Source organism: Apostichopus japonicus, chromosome 22 (genome assembly GCF_037975245.1).
Source record: "Apostichopus japonicus isolate 1M-3 chromosome 22, ASM3797524v1, whole genome shotgun sequence".
Lineage (NCBI taxonomy): Eukaryota > Metazoa > Echinodermata > Holothuroidea > Aspidochirotida > Stichopodidae > Apostichopus > Apostichopus japonicus.
The window spans coordinates 9,126,660-9,144,327 of record NC_092582.1 but is presented as its reverse complement, the minus strand read 5'-3'; the positions used below and the strand labels follow the sequence as shown (position 1 = coordinate 9,144,327).

At 36.7% G+C, this 17,668-nt stretch overlaps 2 protein-coding genes across 3 annotated transcripts; one reads left to right on the top strand and one right to left on the bottom strand.

The window, feature by feature from the left end:
- The first annotated feature begins 55 nt into the window (after positions 1–55).
- On the top strand, positions 56–5,849 carry LOC139963459 (probable palmitoyltransferase ZDHHC24). The gene is made up of 2 exons (XM_071964239.1): positions 56–204; positions 3,138–5,849. The coding sequence occupies exon 2, from the start codon at positions 3,225–3,227 to the stop codon at positions 4,074–4,076; it is 852 nt and encodes a 283-aa protein (XP_071820340.1). The 5' UTR covers positions 56–204; positions 3,138–3,224; the 3' UTR covers positions 4,077–5,849.
- Positions 5,850–5,988: 139 nt separating this feature from the next.
- On the bottom strand, positions 5,989–16,508 carry LOC139963458 (F-box/LRR-repeat protein 6-like). Of its 2 annotated transcripts, XM_071964237.1 has the most exons (11): positions 16,325–16,506; positions 15,351–15,523; positions 14,900–15,196; positions 14,492–14,693; positions 13,567–13,704; positions 12,667–12,789; positions 12,057–12,233; positions 9,373–9,546; positions 8,953–9,027; positions 7,520–7,659; positions 5,989–6,658 (listed from the first exon to the last, which is right to left on the bottom strand). In XM_071964237.1, exons 2-11 carry the CDS (start codon positions 15,503–15,505, stop codon positions 6,523–6,525), a joined length of 1,617 nt encoding a protein of 538 aa, XP_071820338.1. In that variant the 5' UTR covers positions 15,506–15,523; positions 16,325–16,506; the 3' UTR covers positions 5,989–6,522. The 2 variants fall into 2 exon arrangements, with proteins under 2 accessions (XP_071820338.1, XP_071820339.1); XM_071964238.1 differs by lacking the exon at positions 7,520–7,659 and having other exon boundaries at positions 16,325–16,508.
- Positions 16,509–17,668: the final 1,160 nt, after the last annotated feature.

The window sequence follows — 17,668 nt, the reverse complement described above, 5'->3', positions numbered from 1 at the left end:
TTACTATACAATGTACGAGGAACACGTTGGTTTAAAAACATGGAGTAGCTAGCGTGCATGGCGCGGGCGTTGCTTACTCAGACTGGTTGAGCTATTGTATTAACGTACATTAAACAAGGTTCGCAGTCTCTATTTAGTTTGGCCATGTTTCTATGGAATGCCGAAAATACTTCCTACTTTTTGGAAGCTATTAAGCTTAAACAGGTTAGTTATAATAGCCTAGACCTAGTAGAATTTTACAACATCAGAAGTACGTGATTACGCCATTTGTTTAGTTTCAATGGCTGCCATCAAGCTCTTTAATAACTTGTTTTTAGTTCTAGAACCCAGTCACTCAGTTACAGTAGGCTCAATAGCAGAAACGTTAGGCTAATCTGGGTTAGGTGCTGTACAGTGTGCTGTAAGTGTAACACAAGCAGTAGGCATAATACTGAACAGTACAGTATTCAACATTACTGTAGCCTAATCAAACAACCAACACCAACAACACTAGGACCTAGGTTTACTGTAATAACCAACAGTATTGTTATAACATTTTGTACAACTACAATACTTAATAATGACCATTGGCAACACATTGTGCCTAATGGATGCCTGTAGTGATAGGCAGTATAGTCAGTATTTCGAAGTTCGGCATACTGCGAAGTTCGGACACCCTAAGAAATACACGATTTCACCATGAAAAACTACAGGAAGAGCCAAATATCACCAAGTACGAAGCTACAGTTATTTTCTCTCCAAAATGACCCGTGTGCAAGAAATTACTTACATATTTGTCAACAAAATGACAAAGATCTATGAAGTCTGTTATAATTACTGAAAGAGCACACACTGTGGGTTGCGTGTCCGAACTTCGCAATACTCTTGCAAAGAAATATCAGTTCCACAATCTCGAAGAATCTTGTTGGAAAACAACGTAAAAACAGTTTGCAGGAAAGAAAGTTTGGCCGTGTATCGTACTATAACACACTTCTCCCACCGTATGAAGTATATTTTCTGGTGAATTATACCAGAAGATTTAGTTTTGGGGTGTTTTAAGTCTTAAGTGTCCGAACTTCGAAGTCACCATGCTATAATATGCATGAAAACAAAATAAATGATGGAACTTGTAAGTAATAACTAATATACGTTCAACAAATTACTATCAAATTCCGAAGCAGAAAATTTGCCGTAGACTAGTTACCATATTATATATATGCTGGCCCATACATCATGCAATGCATAGCCTAGTACTCCCTTACAAATACAAGTTACTTAATGTGTATGAAAATGTGGTAGGCTATGCATACGCTGTGAATGTCAGAAAAAAACGTAAAGTAAAACAGTGCCTAGAGGGAAATGCAAGAATGAAAATACTGCATTTTTAACTGATTTTATTGAGCCCTTTGATTTTGAAGAAAGTATTATCTAGATACAAGTACATTCCCCTAACTGGCCTAGTACTTGCTCACAACTTTAATGAAATCCTGTCATTAGTTGCCATTAACAGTTACCCAATTAAATTTTATTCAAAAGTTTTTGTTAGACAGTTTTCTTTTTCCCCAAACTGTACATGCACATCAGCTAAACAGGCCAGTTCAACCCCTTTCCCACTACATTATGTAAATAAATTTTTATGCGGAGTGTATAGCCTTTTTATTTTTATGCGGAGTGTATTTTTTGGCGGAGTGTATAGCCTAGTGGTTAACACTGGCGTCTCCCAGTCATGAGATCCCCGGTTCGATTCCCCGCCAACAGCAATGTGTGTCGTCTGGCAAGGGTGTTGTTCAATAACAACTTCCCGACATGGACGTTAAATGGATGTGTGCCGAGAGATTGGCTTCGGTCAGCTTGCGAGTCTACAAGCCTCCATGGCTTCTTTCGCGAGTTCCTGCTTGTGGGAAGATCACATATACATACATACATACATACATGCAATGTCTTTTAATCTGTGTATGAATGTACAGTTTACTTTAAAAGCAACTCTCAATGAAAAGAGAACAAACATTCTTGAAAAATGAAAAATCCTTTTTCAGTATCAGAGATACAAGTAAGCTTCCACAAAATTCCTTTATTGTCTCAAATCATAACATTTGGGATCAAGACAATGATTCAAGTATTGCGTGATATTCTTAGAAACAATTCATCAACAACTTTGTATCATGATCGCTTTGTGTCTAAATGTGTGTCAACAAGGCCTGCCAGACGTTATGATAGCCATAGCACACACTTTGCTATCTCTACAGAGGGGAATGTGACATTACAAGTTGTTGTTAAACAATATACTATGTGTTCATTGAGCACTACAGATGCAAGAATATTTCCAGACTATGGATAAGGGACCATTAGCTAATCAGATCACAGGAAATTTGGAATTTTTAAGCAAGATCATTGACTATGTTTAGCATGGAAATCTCTGTAATGAAAAAGATGTTAATTCTGTACCTTGTGGTTGATTGAACATTATGATTTACTTGTTTCCAAGCAAATTCAATCATTCCTAGGATTGGAAGAAATTTTGGTTCTTTTGTAAAGCAATTGTGGCTTTTTGAAAAGACTTCAAAAACAAAGATGTTCGTTCCAAAATGTGCTTTGTTAAATGTTTGGCATAATTGGCCAATTTGTGAGTGTTTGAACTTGGGGTTTGTACTCAATAAAAAAGTTTTGTGTCTGCCATACGCAGTCAATTTAAAGATTTTGCATCCCTGGCTAAAGCATTGCATCCCGGATGCAGAATCCTGCATTTGTAACAATGCTGAAAAATGTAATAATGCTATGATCTCAATTGTAGTTATTAATGAAACAATTGGCTACTCCTAATGTATGCACTGTTTACATCAGTAACAATTGTAACTAGGCAACAGAAAACACCTTAGGCGAGAAAAATCAGAATTAAGTCACATTCACACATATATCTTAAATGGTAAGTGGCATCCACAAGTTGTGATGTCTAAGCTTTGATACCTTGCAACGGCAACAAGTTTTTTATGTAGCCATTTTGCTAGTAATTCATGGTATGAATCTTACATGCAATGTTACTGCACACCACACCGGTTAATAACATTAAATTTATTAATTTTGTTTAAGTTAACAAACATACATGTATACATATCTTGTATATATTTTGTGTTAATTAAATTTCATTTTCCTTTCACCAGGTTCACTTTTATTGGAATACACTACAAAGCTGATCTGGGCCCCTCATCTAGGATCATATCCACGCAGAGGATACAGCAACACACAAGATGGCCTCATTTTCATGGAAGAATGTCTTACCGAGAACAAAACCAGACCGGTTGGCTGTCTTTGCGGCAGTTTTGGAACTCACTCTCGTACCAATCTTTGAAGTATTCGTCATCATGCCACCCTTATTCGGCCTTTTTACATTGTCTTTCTGGATGCATTTCCTGGTTGGATTCTATCTGTGGTTCAATGCAGTGGGAAACATGATCATGGTGATGGGAACTGAAATCTCGTCCGGTAAAAATATTCTGCCTTCCGTTCTCAAGACCGGATGGCGTTACTGCCCGGTATGCATGTTAAACGCCCCACCGAGGGCTCACCACTGTGGTGACTGCAACACCTGCGTATTGGTCAGAGACCACCACTGCGTCTTCACGGGACGTTGCGTGGGACACAACAACATGCGCTATTATCTCATGATGGTGGTCTTTCTCTTCTGCAGTGCCATGTATTGTAACTACCTTAACATCGACTATGCGTGGGAACTGGTGGGCGGCTTGCACTGGAAGGGGATCATCACAATGTTTATACCAGCGGTCGGCTGGTTGTTTGGTTATCATAGTACCATGTCTTTCTTTTCTACCGTGCAATGTGGAATCTGTCTGTTCGGTTCTCTACAGTTTCTGTTCCTCTTAATTTTTCACGTACGTCTCGTAGCTAAAGGTATAACCACCTACGAGTGGCGACATAGTGCGGCCAGAAGGTACAATAGAGGTTGGAAAGAAAACCTCAAGGCTGTGTTTGGATCTCGTTGGTATTTAGTTTGGATCGCGCCATTCTTTCCCTCACCTCTCCTTACTGACGGCATCAACTTTCCAGAGCAAAATGGAACCAATAATGTGAAGGATATGTAAAGGAAATAGAAATATGTACACAGTACAGTAGTTAACAGTGTATGCAAGCAAACTGCCATGAATTTCACGAGTTTTATCGCATGGTTTTAGTGGTTCTGTTTACGATCTGTCATTTAAAGGATTCTGGTGTGGAAAAGTATTTTTATATCAACCAATCAATGTCAACCCACCAAAATTATCCCATTAAAGTGGACATACAAGATCTATGTTGAATGTTTGGTGTAATCATAAGAGCAAGTGACATGAACTTTAACCGGTAAGAAGATATCTCTAGAAGTCATTCTTTGTTTGGCAGTGTAACAATTGTTTGGTCAGTAACGCTACTTTGCAATATGTCAAAATTTTGATGAATTTTTAAGTTTGTACATTAGCAGCTTTTTGTATTGTTATTGGTATTTTTTTTAAATTTAAAAGACTTTTTATGTTAGCTAATTTGTCATGCATATATAGTACAAAGGAAGTGAATGTTAAATTGGAGCATCTACAGTAGAAATAGAACAGCTGATGACAAATGTAGACAAACATGTTTACATCATCAGGAGGTAGATTGGTGTGTGGGGGGGGGGGGGAAATGTGGTGGCATAAGATCCTACATCTACTTGATTCTACCCTGTCCTACCACCTTCATTAGGGAATGGGGATGAACTATTTACTTTCCCCCATTCCTAGTTTAGTATTGAGGCTTTTGCAGACTTCGTATTTGTCATAAATGTTTTTGAAGACAGAAAGCTATAGCTGTGAGAAAACCAAGCATCTTGAACTACTCTTTCACTTTACTGGCATAATGCCTTTTAAAATGTTTTGACAAAAATGAAAACTGAAATAGATAAGTTTGGTGTACACTGTCATGTTTATTTGCAAAAGTTTCCCTGATTATCAAAAGTCATCTTCTATACAAAATACAAAGTTGATCATTTGAAATGCAAATATTTGTTGGGTCTCATCATTTTGAGGACTTGACCTATACTGTCAGTGACATGGGGGGGGGGGGGAGGGGAAACCTGATTAAGCTACTGTTTGTCCTGCAAACAAAATGAAAATGCAGTATTAAATGGCGCAAAGTAGACAAGCAATTAACCAGAATGGAAACGCTCCATCATGTATTTCCAAAGTCATGTAAACTAGCAACATTTTTTGTCCTGTTCAAGTAATGCAGACTCAGACCTCATTAGCCTTGACAATTTTGTACAGTGGGTATGGATATGCAGGGATGTGCTCACGCTGGGCGGTGGTGGGCGGCTGCGCCTGGCAGTTCTTAATGCCCCCCAGCACAAACAGTATTTTAAACATTTCCACCCAGTACTTTTTTTGATGATTAATTTAACTAATTTTCATTACCAAAATATGGGTTAATACTGCCAGAATAGGAAAAAGATAGCACAATTTGCCATCTAAGCATACTTTATATGCATAAATTTACCAAAGGGGAGGGGTACCCCACCCCCGAGACCCCTTCCCCAGGACGTGGATCACACTACTGCACAAATCCGAACGGTACTCAAATATCCCTCAGTACATCCGTGCCTATGGGAATGTTTAAGTAGACAATATCTTATTTAGTCACTTAAGATGTGACATCGATTTTGTAAATGAACTATTACACAGATTTATTAAAGTAGAATTTTTCATGTTATTATTGGGTTCAATTGTAGTTCTCGAGGTTCAAATTTGAAGTACTGTTTGTAATTTCTTAATATTTTAATACACAGATATAAGAATAATGTGATTATTTGTTGCAACTGATTATAAAATACATATTGCCAAAATAAACAATTCAGTGTGTTGCAACAATTTGTCTGTGATCATTGTCTTCATGAATGGTAAAAGATTAATTTATCTGTTTAGTGTTTACTTTATAGGATAGCTTGGTATAGTAGCTTTTGCACAATTTGATGTTTTTTCCCTCACACTCTACTGGGAAAATTAGGTAAACTGGTTGATTCTTCATGCCTTCATTATTGAAAACCGTGGAGACTGCATGCACAAGATTGTCCATTCACATTTTGGTTGAGAGAGTAAATTGTTTCATTCTTTCTTCATTCATTCTTCTTCCCAATAGCACCCAAAGGTTTCTTGTCGTCTTCCCATGCTAGTTTCTTTACCATATGGCCATTGGATCCTTGTGATATAGCATGTTGTTTACTGCATCTGCTTGGCTTCTTCAGCATGTTTGAACTTCTTCCGTGGCACTTTGTTTATTGTTAAGGCTGACTCACCTTTCTCAATGAACAATCCACAATGTATAACTGCTCTTCTACTTGGTTTACAGTAATAATTGAATTTGCATGTCGCCCTATATTTTCCCCTTGGAATAAGAATGCTGGATCGTTTATCCATGTCACCGAATCTTCATGTTTCCCTGAAGAATGACTATCTTTTGGTGAAAATGTCTTCAAGAAAACTTTTCAGCATTATCAAACCTTTCCTCAAAACAACAAAACCTTTGTTAACTTGTTGAAGTCATCTTTTCTGCAAGTTCTTTTAATCTTTGACCTTTGAAAGTCTGTTTTATTCCTCGTTGAATATTTCGGCATCTTGTTAAATTGATTTCATCCAGAGACGGACAAGAATCAAAGACCAATCTACAAGAGAAAGAAAACGTTACTGATGATAAAATGCTTTCTCTGATCTAGAGCGTCATGGTGGATGATAGCATTGCAATTCAAAGATAAAGTTCCACAGTCTCTTCAACAATACTTGATACCAGACCTTACTACGAGATCAGGGCATTGTAGTCAATTGGTTAAAGCAGTGGACCTGTGATCTAAGGATTACAGGTTCGAGCACTGGCCAAATCACTGCGTTGTGTCCTTGGGCAAGGCACTTTATCTCCATTGCCTCTCTTCACCCAGGTGTATAAATAGGGACCTGCGAGGTGACTTGTAAATATAGTTGCTTGCGCCGTTTTGTGGCTGCACCCTATGGGAAGTCCCCCAGGGGACACGTGGCTGTGGTGCCCCAGGAGAGATTGTTTGAATTGTGCACACTTTGGTGTGTAGGCATGACAAGTTACCAATGACCAGGGTCAAGTTACACATCTGGGACAGTAAGTTTGCTTATGAGGAAGTTCATTTATCAAGAATCAAGAATCATTCAAACAGTCAACCGCGAAGAACAAAGTATGATACCCTTTAAGTGTATTTAAAGCCTAATTTTGCTGCAAGTTCATACGATCACACAATATGTTCTTCACAGACTAGGAATCGTTTTTCTTATAAGGATATGAAATTTAAATTGAGAGCTGAGCTGAGTGACCGGTTTACTACTTTGACATTCTTTGTGTTTACCAAACTTGGGACAAAACTAGCATCTCTTGCAAGTCAGACTCAGCAGTGCAATGATACCAACCAATATTCTGGTAGGCTAATCCCTCCACCACCCCCATCCCCCATAGGCCAATCCCTCCACTGCCCCCCACTCCACAACCTCTCCCACAAACATACCTAACTACTGAGTCATCGATATCCGTTCCTGCCAAGTCTAGATTCTCAAGTTTGGTCATTGATGGTAGTACACTTGCGATGGTGACATCACCTTTCATGCTAATATCAGGCATGTGGAGGGTTTTCAGGCTGTGTCCCCACTGAAGAGATACAAAGTATAACAATAGACCTCTGAGGTTGCAAGTTGCTCTCATCAAAACAGTTATTTGTCTATGGAGAGAAGCTATAAATGATGATGGTTTATACAGCACATTTATGCAATTTTTTGGGTTTTTTTGGGGGGGGGGAAGTTTCTTGGAAGTAATACGATTGATTGTGGTTTTGATCGCACATTGACCACATCAGTAGACAGATTAGTAGTGAGTCCACCCAGAGGAACTCTAAGCATAGTGGCCTGACCTCGTGCTAGATCTCATGGATTTGTGTTCATCTATAACCTTGGTTTTCAACCTTTTTTCGATCAAGAGCCCAATTCGTCCTCCGAGCCGTCCTCGCGAGCCCATACCTTACCCTGCAAAGTTATCAACTTCATAAAATCAATTTCACAGCGTTTATTAGTGTATTCTTGACACAAGTGACCCGGGGACTCAATCAGAGCTATGTATGTTCCTCAGTGATCAGATGACAGGTACTGCCCAATTAGAGCCTATCTCAAAGATTTCTTGCAACCCTCAATGGTACACTGGTTTCATAAGAAATGTGTGACCGTTATCACTATCAGAATAATGCAGAAAAATGGAGATGAACAATGCAATAAAAAAGCAGCAAAACCGTTTGACGTGTGCATATGAGGCCCAGTGGTATTAAAGGAGATATATTTCGAATCGGTGAGGTAATTTCTATTTATTGAAAACAAATTAACAAATAGAGAGAACGTAAGAATACTTTGTATTGACAATAGAACGGGAGAACTGATAGAAGTGTCGTACTGTATAGATATCACGCTGTATAAGTTATTCCAATTATTGCTCATATTCGAGGCAGAATAGGTCAAAGATCCGAAGAAAAAAAAGTGGATCATATTTGTCTACACTTGTAAAAATTGCGATAATTCGAAGGAAAGGGCTGTAGTAGGATCCTTCTATTTCCAATACAATTAACGGTTAATCTTTTAATCGTTACTGGGGCAATGCTCGCGAGCCCACAAAATCGGCTTCGCGGGCCCAAATGGGCCCGCGAGCCCAAGGTTGAAAACCACGGATCTATAATCTATACACTAGTGAAAAACAAGTTCTCGGTCGCAATGTTTACAAAGTTCTGTTTTATCTTCAGCAGATGGAAGTCTTGTAAACCTTAAACTTTTTTAAATCTGCTGCCAATGAGTGAACATGAGAAAGTCATTTTCAACTATGAATGCAATCATTGAAGAAAAGAAAAAAATTGTAGCTTTTGCTGTGAGATTGATAAAGCTTGGTTATAGAAAATAAACTTACCTTTGTACATAAAGGAATAATAGTGCCATCACAGTTACCAATGTATAAATATTCAACACCAGTGCAAGGCAGATTCTGTAGAAAAAACATAAAATTGCGTGAATAAAAACAAATTAAAAATATCGGGAGAGACGGTAAGGAAGAAGAGGAAGAAAACATTTGGAAAGACATTTGGAAAAAAAAACTTCTAGAAAGGTCAAGGTAACATGTCTGGGCAGTTGGGCAAATGTCATTTCTTTATTGAAACCCACATTAGAATGTTTACATTAAAGTGAATCAGTTCAGACAAACATATTCCCATGGCGATAGAAAAATGAAAATCTCCATGGCGACCTCTCTGTAATGTGAACTTTGAAGTTGAGCTTCTAGTGCTTAATACACTACGATTACAGAAGAAAGCGACCAAATGGTAACAACAACCTGTGCAAACTCGGGCGTGAATGAAGTGCGCCCTCTAATATCCAAAAGCTGTAAGTTGACGGAGGTCTTCAAAATCCTCTGTACTAGGTCTTGCTGCAAGCTGCTCGATCTTTGAACCTGAGACTGAACTGGAAAACTTAATTGCTCAAGTCTTGGAAAACCGCAAGAGGATTCCTGTGGGAAGCCAAACATGCAAGATGCGGTGAAAGTCACTCTGGAAAAATACTTAGATATTTACTGAACCTGTAGTTGATAAAAGATAGTTTTTCCTGATATTTGTATCACAATTAAAAACCAAAACTGTTTTCAACAGTCAATCTCCTTTTCCTTTTCGACATTTTGAAAAATTGTGACAGTATATCTTTTAGTTGGAATTTCTTAAAACCAAAATATTAACTGATTGGTAGACATACCATGATATATTTAAAATGATATTGAATAGAAAACAATTATGGTAATACTGTGATTCTCCACACCCTCTGGTTTGAAATATTCTTCTTTTTGTTCTAGCAGATTTATTGTGATGTGAGATGCTGATCTAGTTTAATGTATGTAGATCTTCAAATCAACTTAATTAAAAACAACCAATTTCCTGAAAATGCCCTTGTTCTATTATCTTCAATTTCAATACAGTGGAAGCAGTGCTTCTGCACTGAGCAGGACTACCCTCATTAAAGATGACAATAATAAAACAAGAGCATCAATGATGCAGTATCTCAATACTGGAAGTTTTAATTTTGATTCCTAATTTCAAATCTTTGCTCTGTCTCTACAATTATCAATATCAATCATGGTACAACAAATATATAACTTGCATTTTTGCTACTTTGCCACGAATAGTCTCTGCAGGTTACACTTTATCCTGCTAGTCTTGCCTTTAGCGCTCATTGCCTGTTAGTCGAAAGAACGACGTTGCAAGGTTTAGTAATGTCATAGAATATTTAAGAACTTTTTTATGTGGTATCCTTCATCTTAGGTCAGTCTCTGTTGGACTTTTTGGTCATATAGTTTGACGTCAATGACAACAGCCAAATTAGAAGAGGCGAACAACTCGACCATATTCTTGATGCCTGCCTTGAGAGCTAGGCCTATTGACCTACTGTATGTTACTGTAGTGGTGACTACCATCAAAACTGTGTCCACTTCTAGATATCAAAACAACCCACGTTTTTCCATCTCAATTTTTCGGACATGAAGATTTCATGGATTTATGACTTGGAAAAAATAATGTAAAAGAAGATTACAAGTTTTTATATGCAAGTGATGGGTGGCCTCCTCTTCCCCTAATAGCCACCTCAGTTCCTCTCCATTTTGTTATTTTATTTTAATTCTTTGTACATTTGATGTCAAACATTACAGGTTCAAAAGAAAGCTAAACATACTTCTTATAACCTTATACATCTTATATCCTTATAAATAAAACATAACCTTATACAATTTTTATAGTCTTATAAAAGTTGTGATGCTATGGCCGGCTCCTCTTTTATACGTACCCATCAAACAAACTTACCCTGGTCCTTCCTAGGAAAAGCTGTCTGAACACCAGTACAATGCTAATGTGGCTATCACTGAAAGCCTAATAGGCCTAGGCCTATATATATAATTTTTTTTAAATGCACTAGGCCTACAGTAAGTAGCCTTCAGAAATACAAGAATGTGTATACCTAATTATACAAAATACATGAAGGGCAATCAAACAAACTTATCATGGCCCATGCTCTGAAAAGCTACCTGAACACCAGTACTATCCTTAAATGGATGTTACAAAAACGAAGGCCTAATATAAATTAAATGCACTACGTAGAATTCAGCAGTACAGAATGTAATTAGCATGCAATACACTAACACCTCGCGTACCTAACTACACTACAGAAAATTGGTCGCGAGGGTAGCCATTTTCGTATCTAACATGTAGCTGTTATGAGTCATAGCCAATCTGCTACAAAACAGACTTGGGGGCGGGGCTTAATCATCAAAAACGGACCTTTTTACTAAAAGTAGGGGCGGCGGCTCAGTGTTGTTTTAAGAAAGAAAAATCATTTAAACATCAAATAAAGCAAATAAAAGCCATAAAATGTCATATACAGGTAGTAAAATTCTTATTAATACCTACCTGTAAACAACAAATGAAAGTTTAAAATGTTAATAAAATATATAATACATAGGACCCTATCTTAGACGATACCACTGTTGAAAGACAGTTCTATTCTATTCTCTTTCATAAAACAAAAGTTTTGGAGCGTGTGCAAAACAGGTCTGCCAAAGTGTGTTTTCAGTCCAAATTGGCCCGATTTGGACATAAATCAGTGAAAAAGTCACAGAATGAGATACAATTCTGGAATAAAAAATAGTAACTTTTGTTGGTCTATATGATATATTCTTGCTCTGGAAATTCCAGAGAAAAAGAACTTTGTTTGAAGACGCTGAAAAATTTTTAAGAGAAGAGAGAGTCCCACTTACTGTTACAATATCTCTATACATGTAATGTATTGAGATAAAAAGATATATAAAAAAAATACAGAGAATTATTAAGGTCATAAGAAAAGAAAGAAAAAATCTCCAAAACGTACACATCATGTATAAATCAAAGTTAAACATACTTCATAAAGTGAGAACCATTGCTGAAGAATCTATAAGAACTTCCAAAGAAAGAAAAGAAGAAAAAAGAATAGAAAGGCCGGTACCTTTAAATCTTGTTCAACTTTAGAACCAACCACATCACAACCAGCTAAACTGAGAACTTCTAAATTTGGGCAGGCTGATTGGAAGGACTCCACCGGGAAGGCTGTCAGCGATGAAGAGAACGTTAAACAGTTTGAAAGATCTAGGTGTCTTAGGTATGGCATGCTGTTTTCATGTTTCTGAGAAATTAAGAATGAAGAAAAATATTACAAGTATTTACAGCGAGCGATTGCATTTTCATCATTAACCCTCTCACCAACAGTTTAGCTGTCACACAAAAGACAATTTTGTTGGTTAGTCCAGAGAAGAATTTTTGAATATATAATGATTTCACCATGATGTTTCTGAGAAATTAAGAATGATAAAAATATTACAGTATTAACAGCGAGCGATTGCATTTTCATCATTAACCCTCTCACCAACAGTTTAGCTGTCACAAAAAGACAATTTTTTTGGTTCATCCAGAGAAGAATTTTTGAATATATAATGATTTCACCATAATTATATATAAGCCAATGGAGCAAATTTTAAAGAACTAGTTGGCTTATTTCTCTCAATTTCATATTTTGGACTGAAAGCTTTACAAGGAATAAATGCAATGAAAGAATTTACCAAGATGGGACTAAACACTCCAGGCCAGCTGCTTATCTTGTTGTTGGACAAATTTAATTCCTGAAGAGCCCCACCTCTGACCTCTAAGAACCGAGAAAGACCACTTGGATTGAGAGTCTTTCCCTAGATAGAAAATTGAGCAAAAGACAAAGAGAGCAGCAGGGTGTGAGCAGCCTTCTCAATACAAAACAGAGATAGGCATACAAAGAACTAATTTAAGTTTGCTGATTTGTATACAATCAAATAGTCATAACTAGGTCAATATATATTACACAGTGTGAAGAGTCACTTTTATTTTCAGTCAAGATTAAGTCATTACCAATGATTTAAGACACTGACTGTACATGAAAGTTTATAGTGAGTTGAGTCATAATATCATTGCAACACTAATAATTGCATACTTTAAACAGTTATATGTATGGAATGTGAACTGAGAGAAGTAGCATTTAACTGTCCGCCATAAACTCCTCATACCGTTTGCATTTTCCAAATATTAACCTATATGCACAATTTCACAGAATGCTTCTTTAATTATATTATGAATGAATTCAATTCAATTTTATTTTATTACAAATCAACCAACTGATGACATCAATCAAACTTCATCCGGACAAATAAATATATAATAAATATAAATACTCATAGAGTAGGTCAAACATGCACTTAAGATAGAAAGTCAATTGAGGTGCATACTAAAACAAACTAGAGAACTATTAGTCAGTAGAGAGCAAGAAATACTTCAGGCAAAAATGAAGAGAGGACTGTTAAAAAACACAGTGAAATAGAGAAGATCCACACCCACCACCCAGTACCAATAGCACTAGAAAACCAGGCTACAGTGAGTGAGAAAACATACTTCAGTACTTCTATATATACAAAAGAGAATGACTTGAAACTTACAGGTAACGTAATACTGGAGATGTCTAGGGCTACAAGATTGCTTAGCCCATTGGTGATCTGCTCTAAAGATGAAGAACCCAATTTAATGCAACCACTCAAGACCAGGCGCTTTAAGGAAGGGCACTCCTTAACGATGTTCTAAAGACAACAAAAAAAGTGTTCAACGTGCTACAGAACATAATAAAACTTGAAATTAGGCCTTCCAATTATTTCTTTTGAACATCAATGACTTAAGTAAATATACCATAGGCAGTTGCAAATGCTGGACAAATGTCACACTGAAGTCCTGAGGTATTTGTGGAATTAAAACAGGAACTATAATAGTGCATATTAAACATTTCCAGCATTGTTTGGATACTGGGGGTGGGGGGGGGGTAGCCCCGGTTCTGTGGTGTCCTTCAAAGTACTAACAAGATAATACTAGACCTGGAGAAACCCATCAAAGACCAAAGATAAATGTCAAGCAATTACAGTTGCTGTATGATTGAATAATTACTTGCAGTCTACATTTGGGAAATTCAGTGAGCAGAAGTGGATCATCCTCAATACTTTAATTAAAAGAAAAGCTGATTGTACTACAATCAGCTTTTCTTTTCCCATAAAACTGAAATGATTTTAATCTTATGTAAATGATTCAACTGTGTCATTTATCTCACAATTCATAATTGATTTCAATCACGGAACATCGATGGAAAACAATGAAAACCAAACAGTCTGATGCGACATCACAAATTATTGCGCTTGCAGTGTACTTATCCACAAAAGCTTCTCTTTTTTTTTACAAATTTCATTTTTACTTTTAATCTCAGCAAAGATGGTGGTTAGAACAATGTGTTTCCAATTAACTTGGTCTGTGATTCATATTGTTGAAACATTATAGACTCTGTTATCCCATTAAGTAATAATTTAAAAAGGACTTACTCACCTCAAATGTTGACTGATTTAGTTTAGACCAGTTGCAGATATTCAGATTTTCCAGTTTTGAGAATCGATTATTGATCAACCAGGTCAACCCCGTAAATCTCTTGCTCTCCTTAACCTTCACTGTGCTGGAATCTAGATTCACCTTTCTCCACAGCTTAGGAAGTGTGGCCACATCTCTCCAAGTCCTTGAAACTTTTGACATTCTGCATACGAAGTGAACATTAACCAAGAAATGTGAAACTCCTTTTTATCATTTTTCTCTTTGGTGAATTATTTTCGAACAAGGTGAGCCTAGTATTAAATAGTTTACTTTTTCAAGGAGATCTCTAAACAAAATTCTTAAAAGTGCAGACATTTGGAACTCAAGATAGCTTTTGAAAACATTTTCCATGTCATTAATTTAACTGACCTTAGAAGGAACGGCACAGCACCACCATCTGCGACTCCAAAGTAAAATATTTTCTGGAGGATTAGAGTCGGAAGATGACTCCATGAAGTTTTATCGGAGGTATCGTCATGGCGAGTAGTTTCTGGTTCATCGTCATCACAGCTAGATGACTGAACTTTCCTCCTTTTTACTTTTAGTTTACGTGACTGTGTCTTCCTTTCCTTTTTGCTCTTTTTACTCTTCTTTCTCTTCTGCTGTTTTCCCTTTTTCAGATGTTTTGTTGAATCGCTTCCATCGTCCGAGTAATTTGCCTTGGAACTGCAAGAATCAGAGATGGAAAGAGAGAATCTGTTCTTTGTTAACCACAACCTTTTCCTCCCACTGTGTTATCTCATCACTTGGTATCCCTATATACATAACAATGAAGGTAACTAACAGAATACAGAATTACCAAAAATTTGAGAAAATTTACCAGTTATTAATATCAAAATCTTGATCACTGTCATCTGAGCTAGTTGGCCACTCATCTCCTCGTACTGGTGTGAACGAAAACATCATGGGTCGCTTCTTACTGTGTCGAACCCCAAAGATCCCTCTGTTTGCCCTGTGATGTTTTGGGTCATCCATCGTTCAAAGTGCATTAATCTAATTGGATAAGAAAGTGAGCAATCTAAGTAACTGGGCTGATTGGCTTCAACATATATGGTAATTAAAATCGCCAGAAGTTTTCAAAAGTCTTTTCCGTTGGTCCTCTTTCTCCAAATTAACTTGAAGTCATTTGAGGATCATTAACTTAAACAAATTAATGTGTCAGTGAAGGTAAGATTCTTTAAGGGTGTTAGTAAAATGTTTTTTGAAGTTGAAGCATAAGAGACCATTATTTGACTTAAATTAGCAACTGTTGGGAGCATTCTAATGACCTTTAATATCATATGCAGGGAGTAATTGATCTGCAAGTTGAGGTATTGTGTGACAAAGTTATATCAGACACAGAGAACCAGAGCAATGGAAGTAATATCCATGGAAGTAATTTTCATTCCTTCAAAACTGCTATACAAATTTGAAACACTATATGCTCTGCACAAACATAGTAATGACCATTAAAAATGTCTACCTGGAATTCCATTAACAGTACACTACAATATGAGCAAATTTGGTGATAATTTTATAATGTTGAGTTAAATGTGTATCATTTAATTAGTAGACAAGTAGGTAGTAGTAAGTTGAGTCTCATCGCAGTAAATACTATGATCGTTATTGTTTTTTCTCATTTGAATTTCTCTTTACAATTTCCACCATTTTGGCCTTTTGAAAACTTATTTTTCTTCTTCGATCTCATATACTTAGCGAAACCCATCCCAATACTGTAGGCCCAGGTTCAACATACAGCAGTTGATACACTTAGGCGAAAATACTTTGCACCATAGCCAAGACGGATTTGCTTACGAAGTGCGTTGTTTGAAACGATGGGATCCTCAACAATAACTCAAACTCGAGACGATAATGGCAAAATAGTGACGCAGGAATTTGCGTTTAATTTTCACGGATGTCTACGGAAAGTGGCGGATTTTCTATTCAACCTGCTGAGTAGTTGCCAAATGCACGAAATTCAAATTCAGAATCAGACCCAATGTTTTTGTGTGACGTGTATGGAAAGCCATATGTGCAATAATTCAATAAACCGAGTTTATCGCTGTTAAACTCTGTTTTTCGATCGTTAAACTCAGTTTATCGAATAGATAACCGTGTTTTTCGCGATAAACTCAGTAAGCATATGGAATCTATTGTTGAAACATTTTACTGGAATATATTCTTGAAACATTTTCCTGGCCACTCTAACATATAGATATCCGCTATTAGCCACCGGCTAGAAGGCGGCGCCATCTCAACAAAACACATCTTTTATATGAGGGCTCAATGACACACCTTTTTTTTCATTTATTGAAACCAGTATAAATATAGCATATTTATAAAAAGGAGTACACATGTCAAACTCAAAATAAATAAATATGAAAACCATGATAGATAAGATGTTCAAAAGATTGCACAACAAGAAAGCGTTAACACTATGTACATTACTAGAACTAGGTGAAACAATTAAAGAATATGAAAACCGTGATAGATAAGATGTTCAAAAGATTGCACATCAAGAAAGCGTTAAAACTATATACATTACTAGAACTAGGTGAAACAATGAGTAAGATAAATTAAAAGGTTCCAAAATACCAAATTGAATGTAAATTGCAGCACGGTAGATGAAAGAGTTCTTATAAAGTTGAATTCTATATTTTGGCAAGATATGAGGGTTCCTAAGATTCCTGGTAGCTTTCACCAACAGACAATTAAGTGGCCCATGTAGTGGGTGATCTTTGTCATCTCTAATTTTATTTGTCATCCTTACAAATTCATTCTTTGCAGCTGTGTTTACTTGATCCTTCAGTAATAGCTGGCTTACATTCAATATACGTGAAGTATCTCATCAGTCTAAAAAAATTAAAGTTAACAAAAGCTTAATTGATATTCTAAAGACAGTTCCTTATCAAAATGGCACATTTTATTTGCCATTGGGGCACGTTTGATATTTTGGAAAAAAATTGGGGCGCACGTTCCCCTGCCCATGGTTCCCACCCCTTGGTAATTCACTTCATTCTTATTATTGTTCCTTTTCATCTTTTTTCTTATCTGTTTGTTTCTTGTGTCATCGTTGTTTTTTTTCCCCAAATGGCCGCCCATAAGACTCAGCAGATTCCCTTTCGTCAGGACTGTTTACTCAGTGTTTAACTTTAGGGC

Coding starts and splice junctions, on each gene's coding strand:
- LOC139963459 (XM_071964239.1), top strand. CDS start 3,225: ATGGCCTCATTTTCATGGAAGAATGTCTTACCGAGAACAAAACCAGAC.
- LOC139963458 (XM_071964237.1), bottom strand. CDS start 15,505: ATGGATGACCCAAAACATCACAGGGCAAACAGAGGGATCTTTGGGGTT. Junction 14,694..14,899: donor GCTGTGCCGTTCCTTCTAAG/GTCAGTTAAATT, acceptor CTTCGTATGCAG/AATGTCAAAAGTTTCAAGGA. Junction 12,234..12,666: donor GAGTGTTTAGTCCCATCTTG/GTAAATTCTTTC, acceptor TTAATTTCTCAG/AAACATGAAAACAGCATGCC.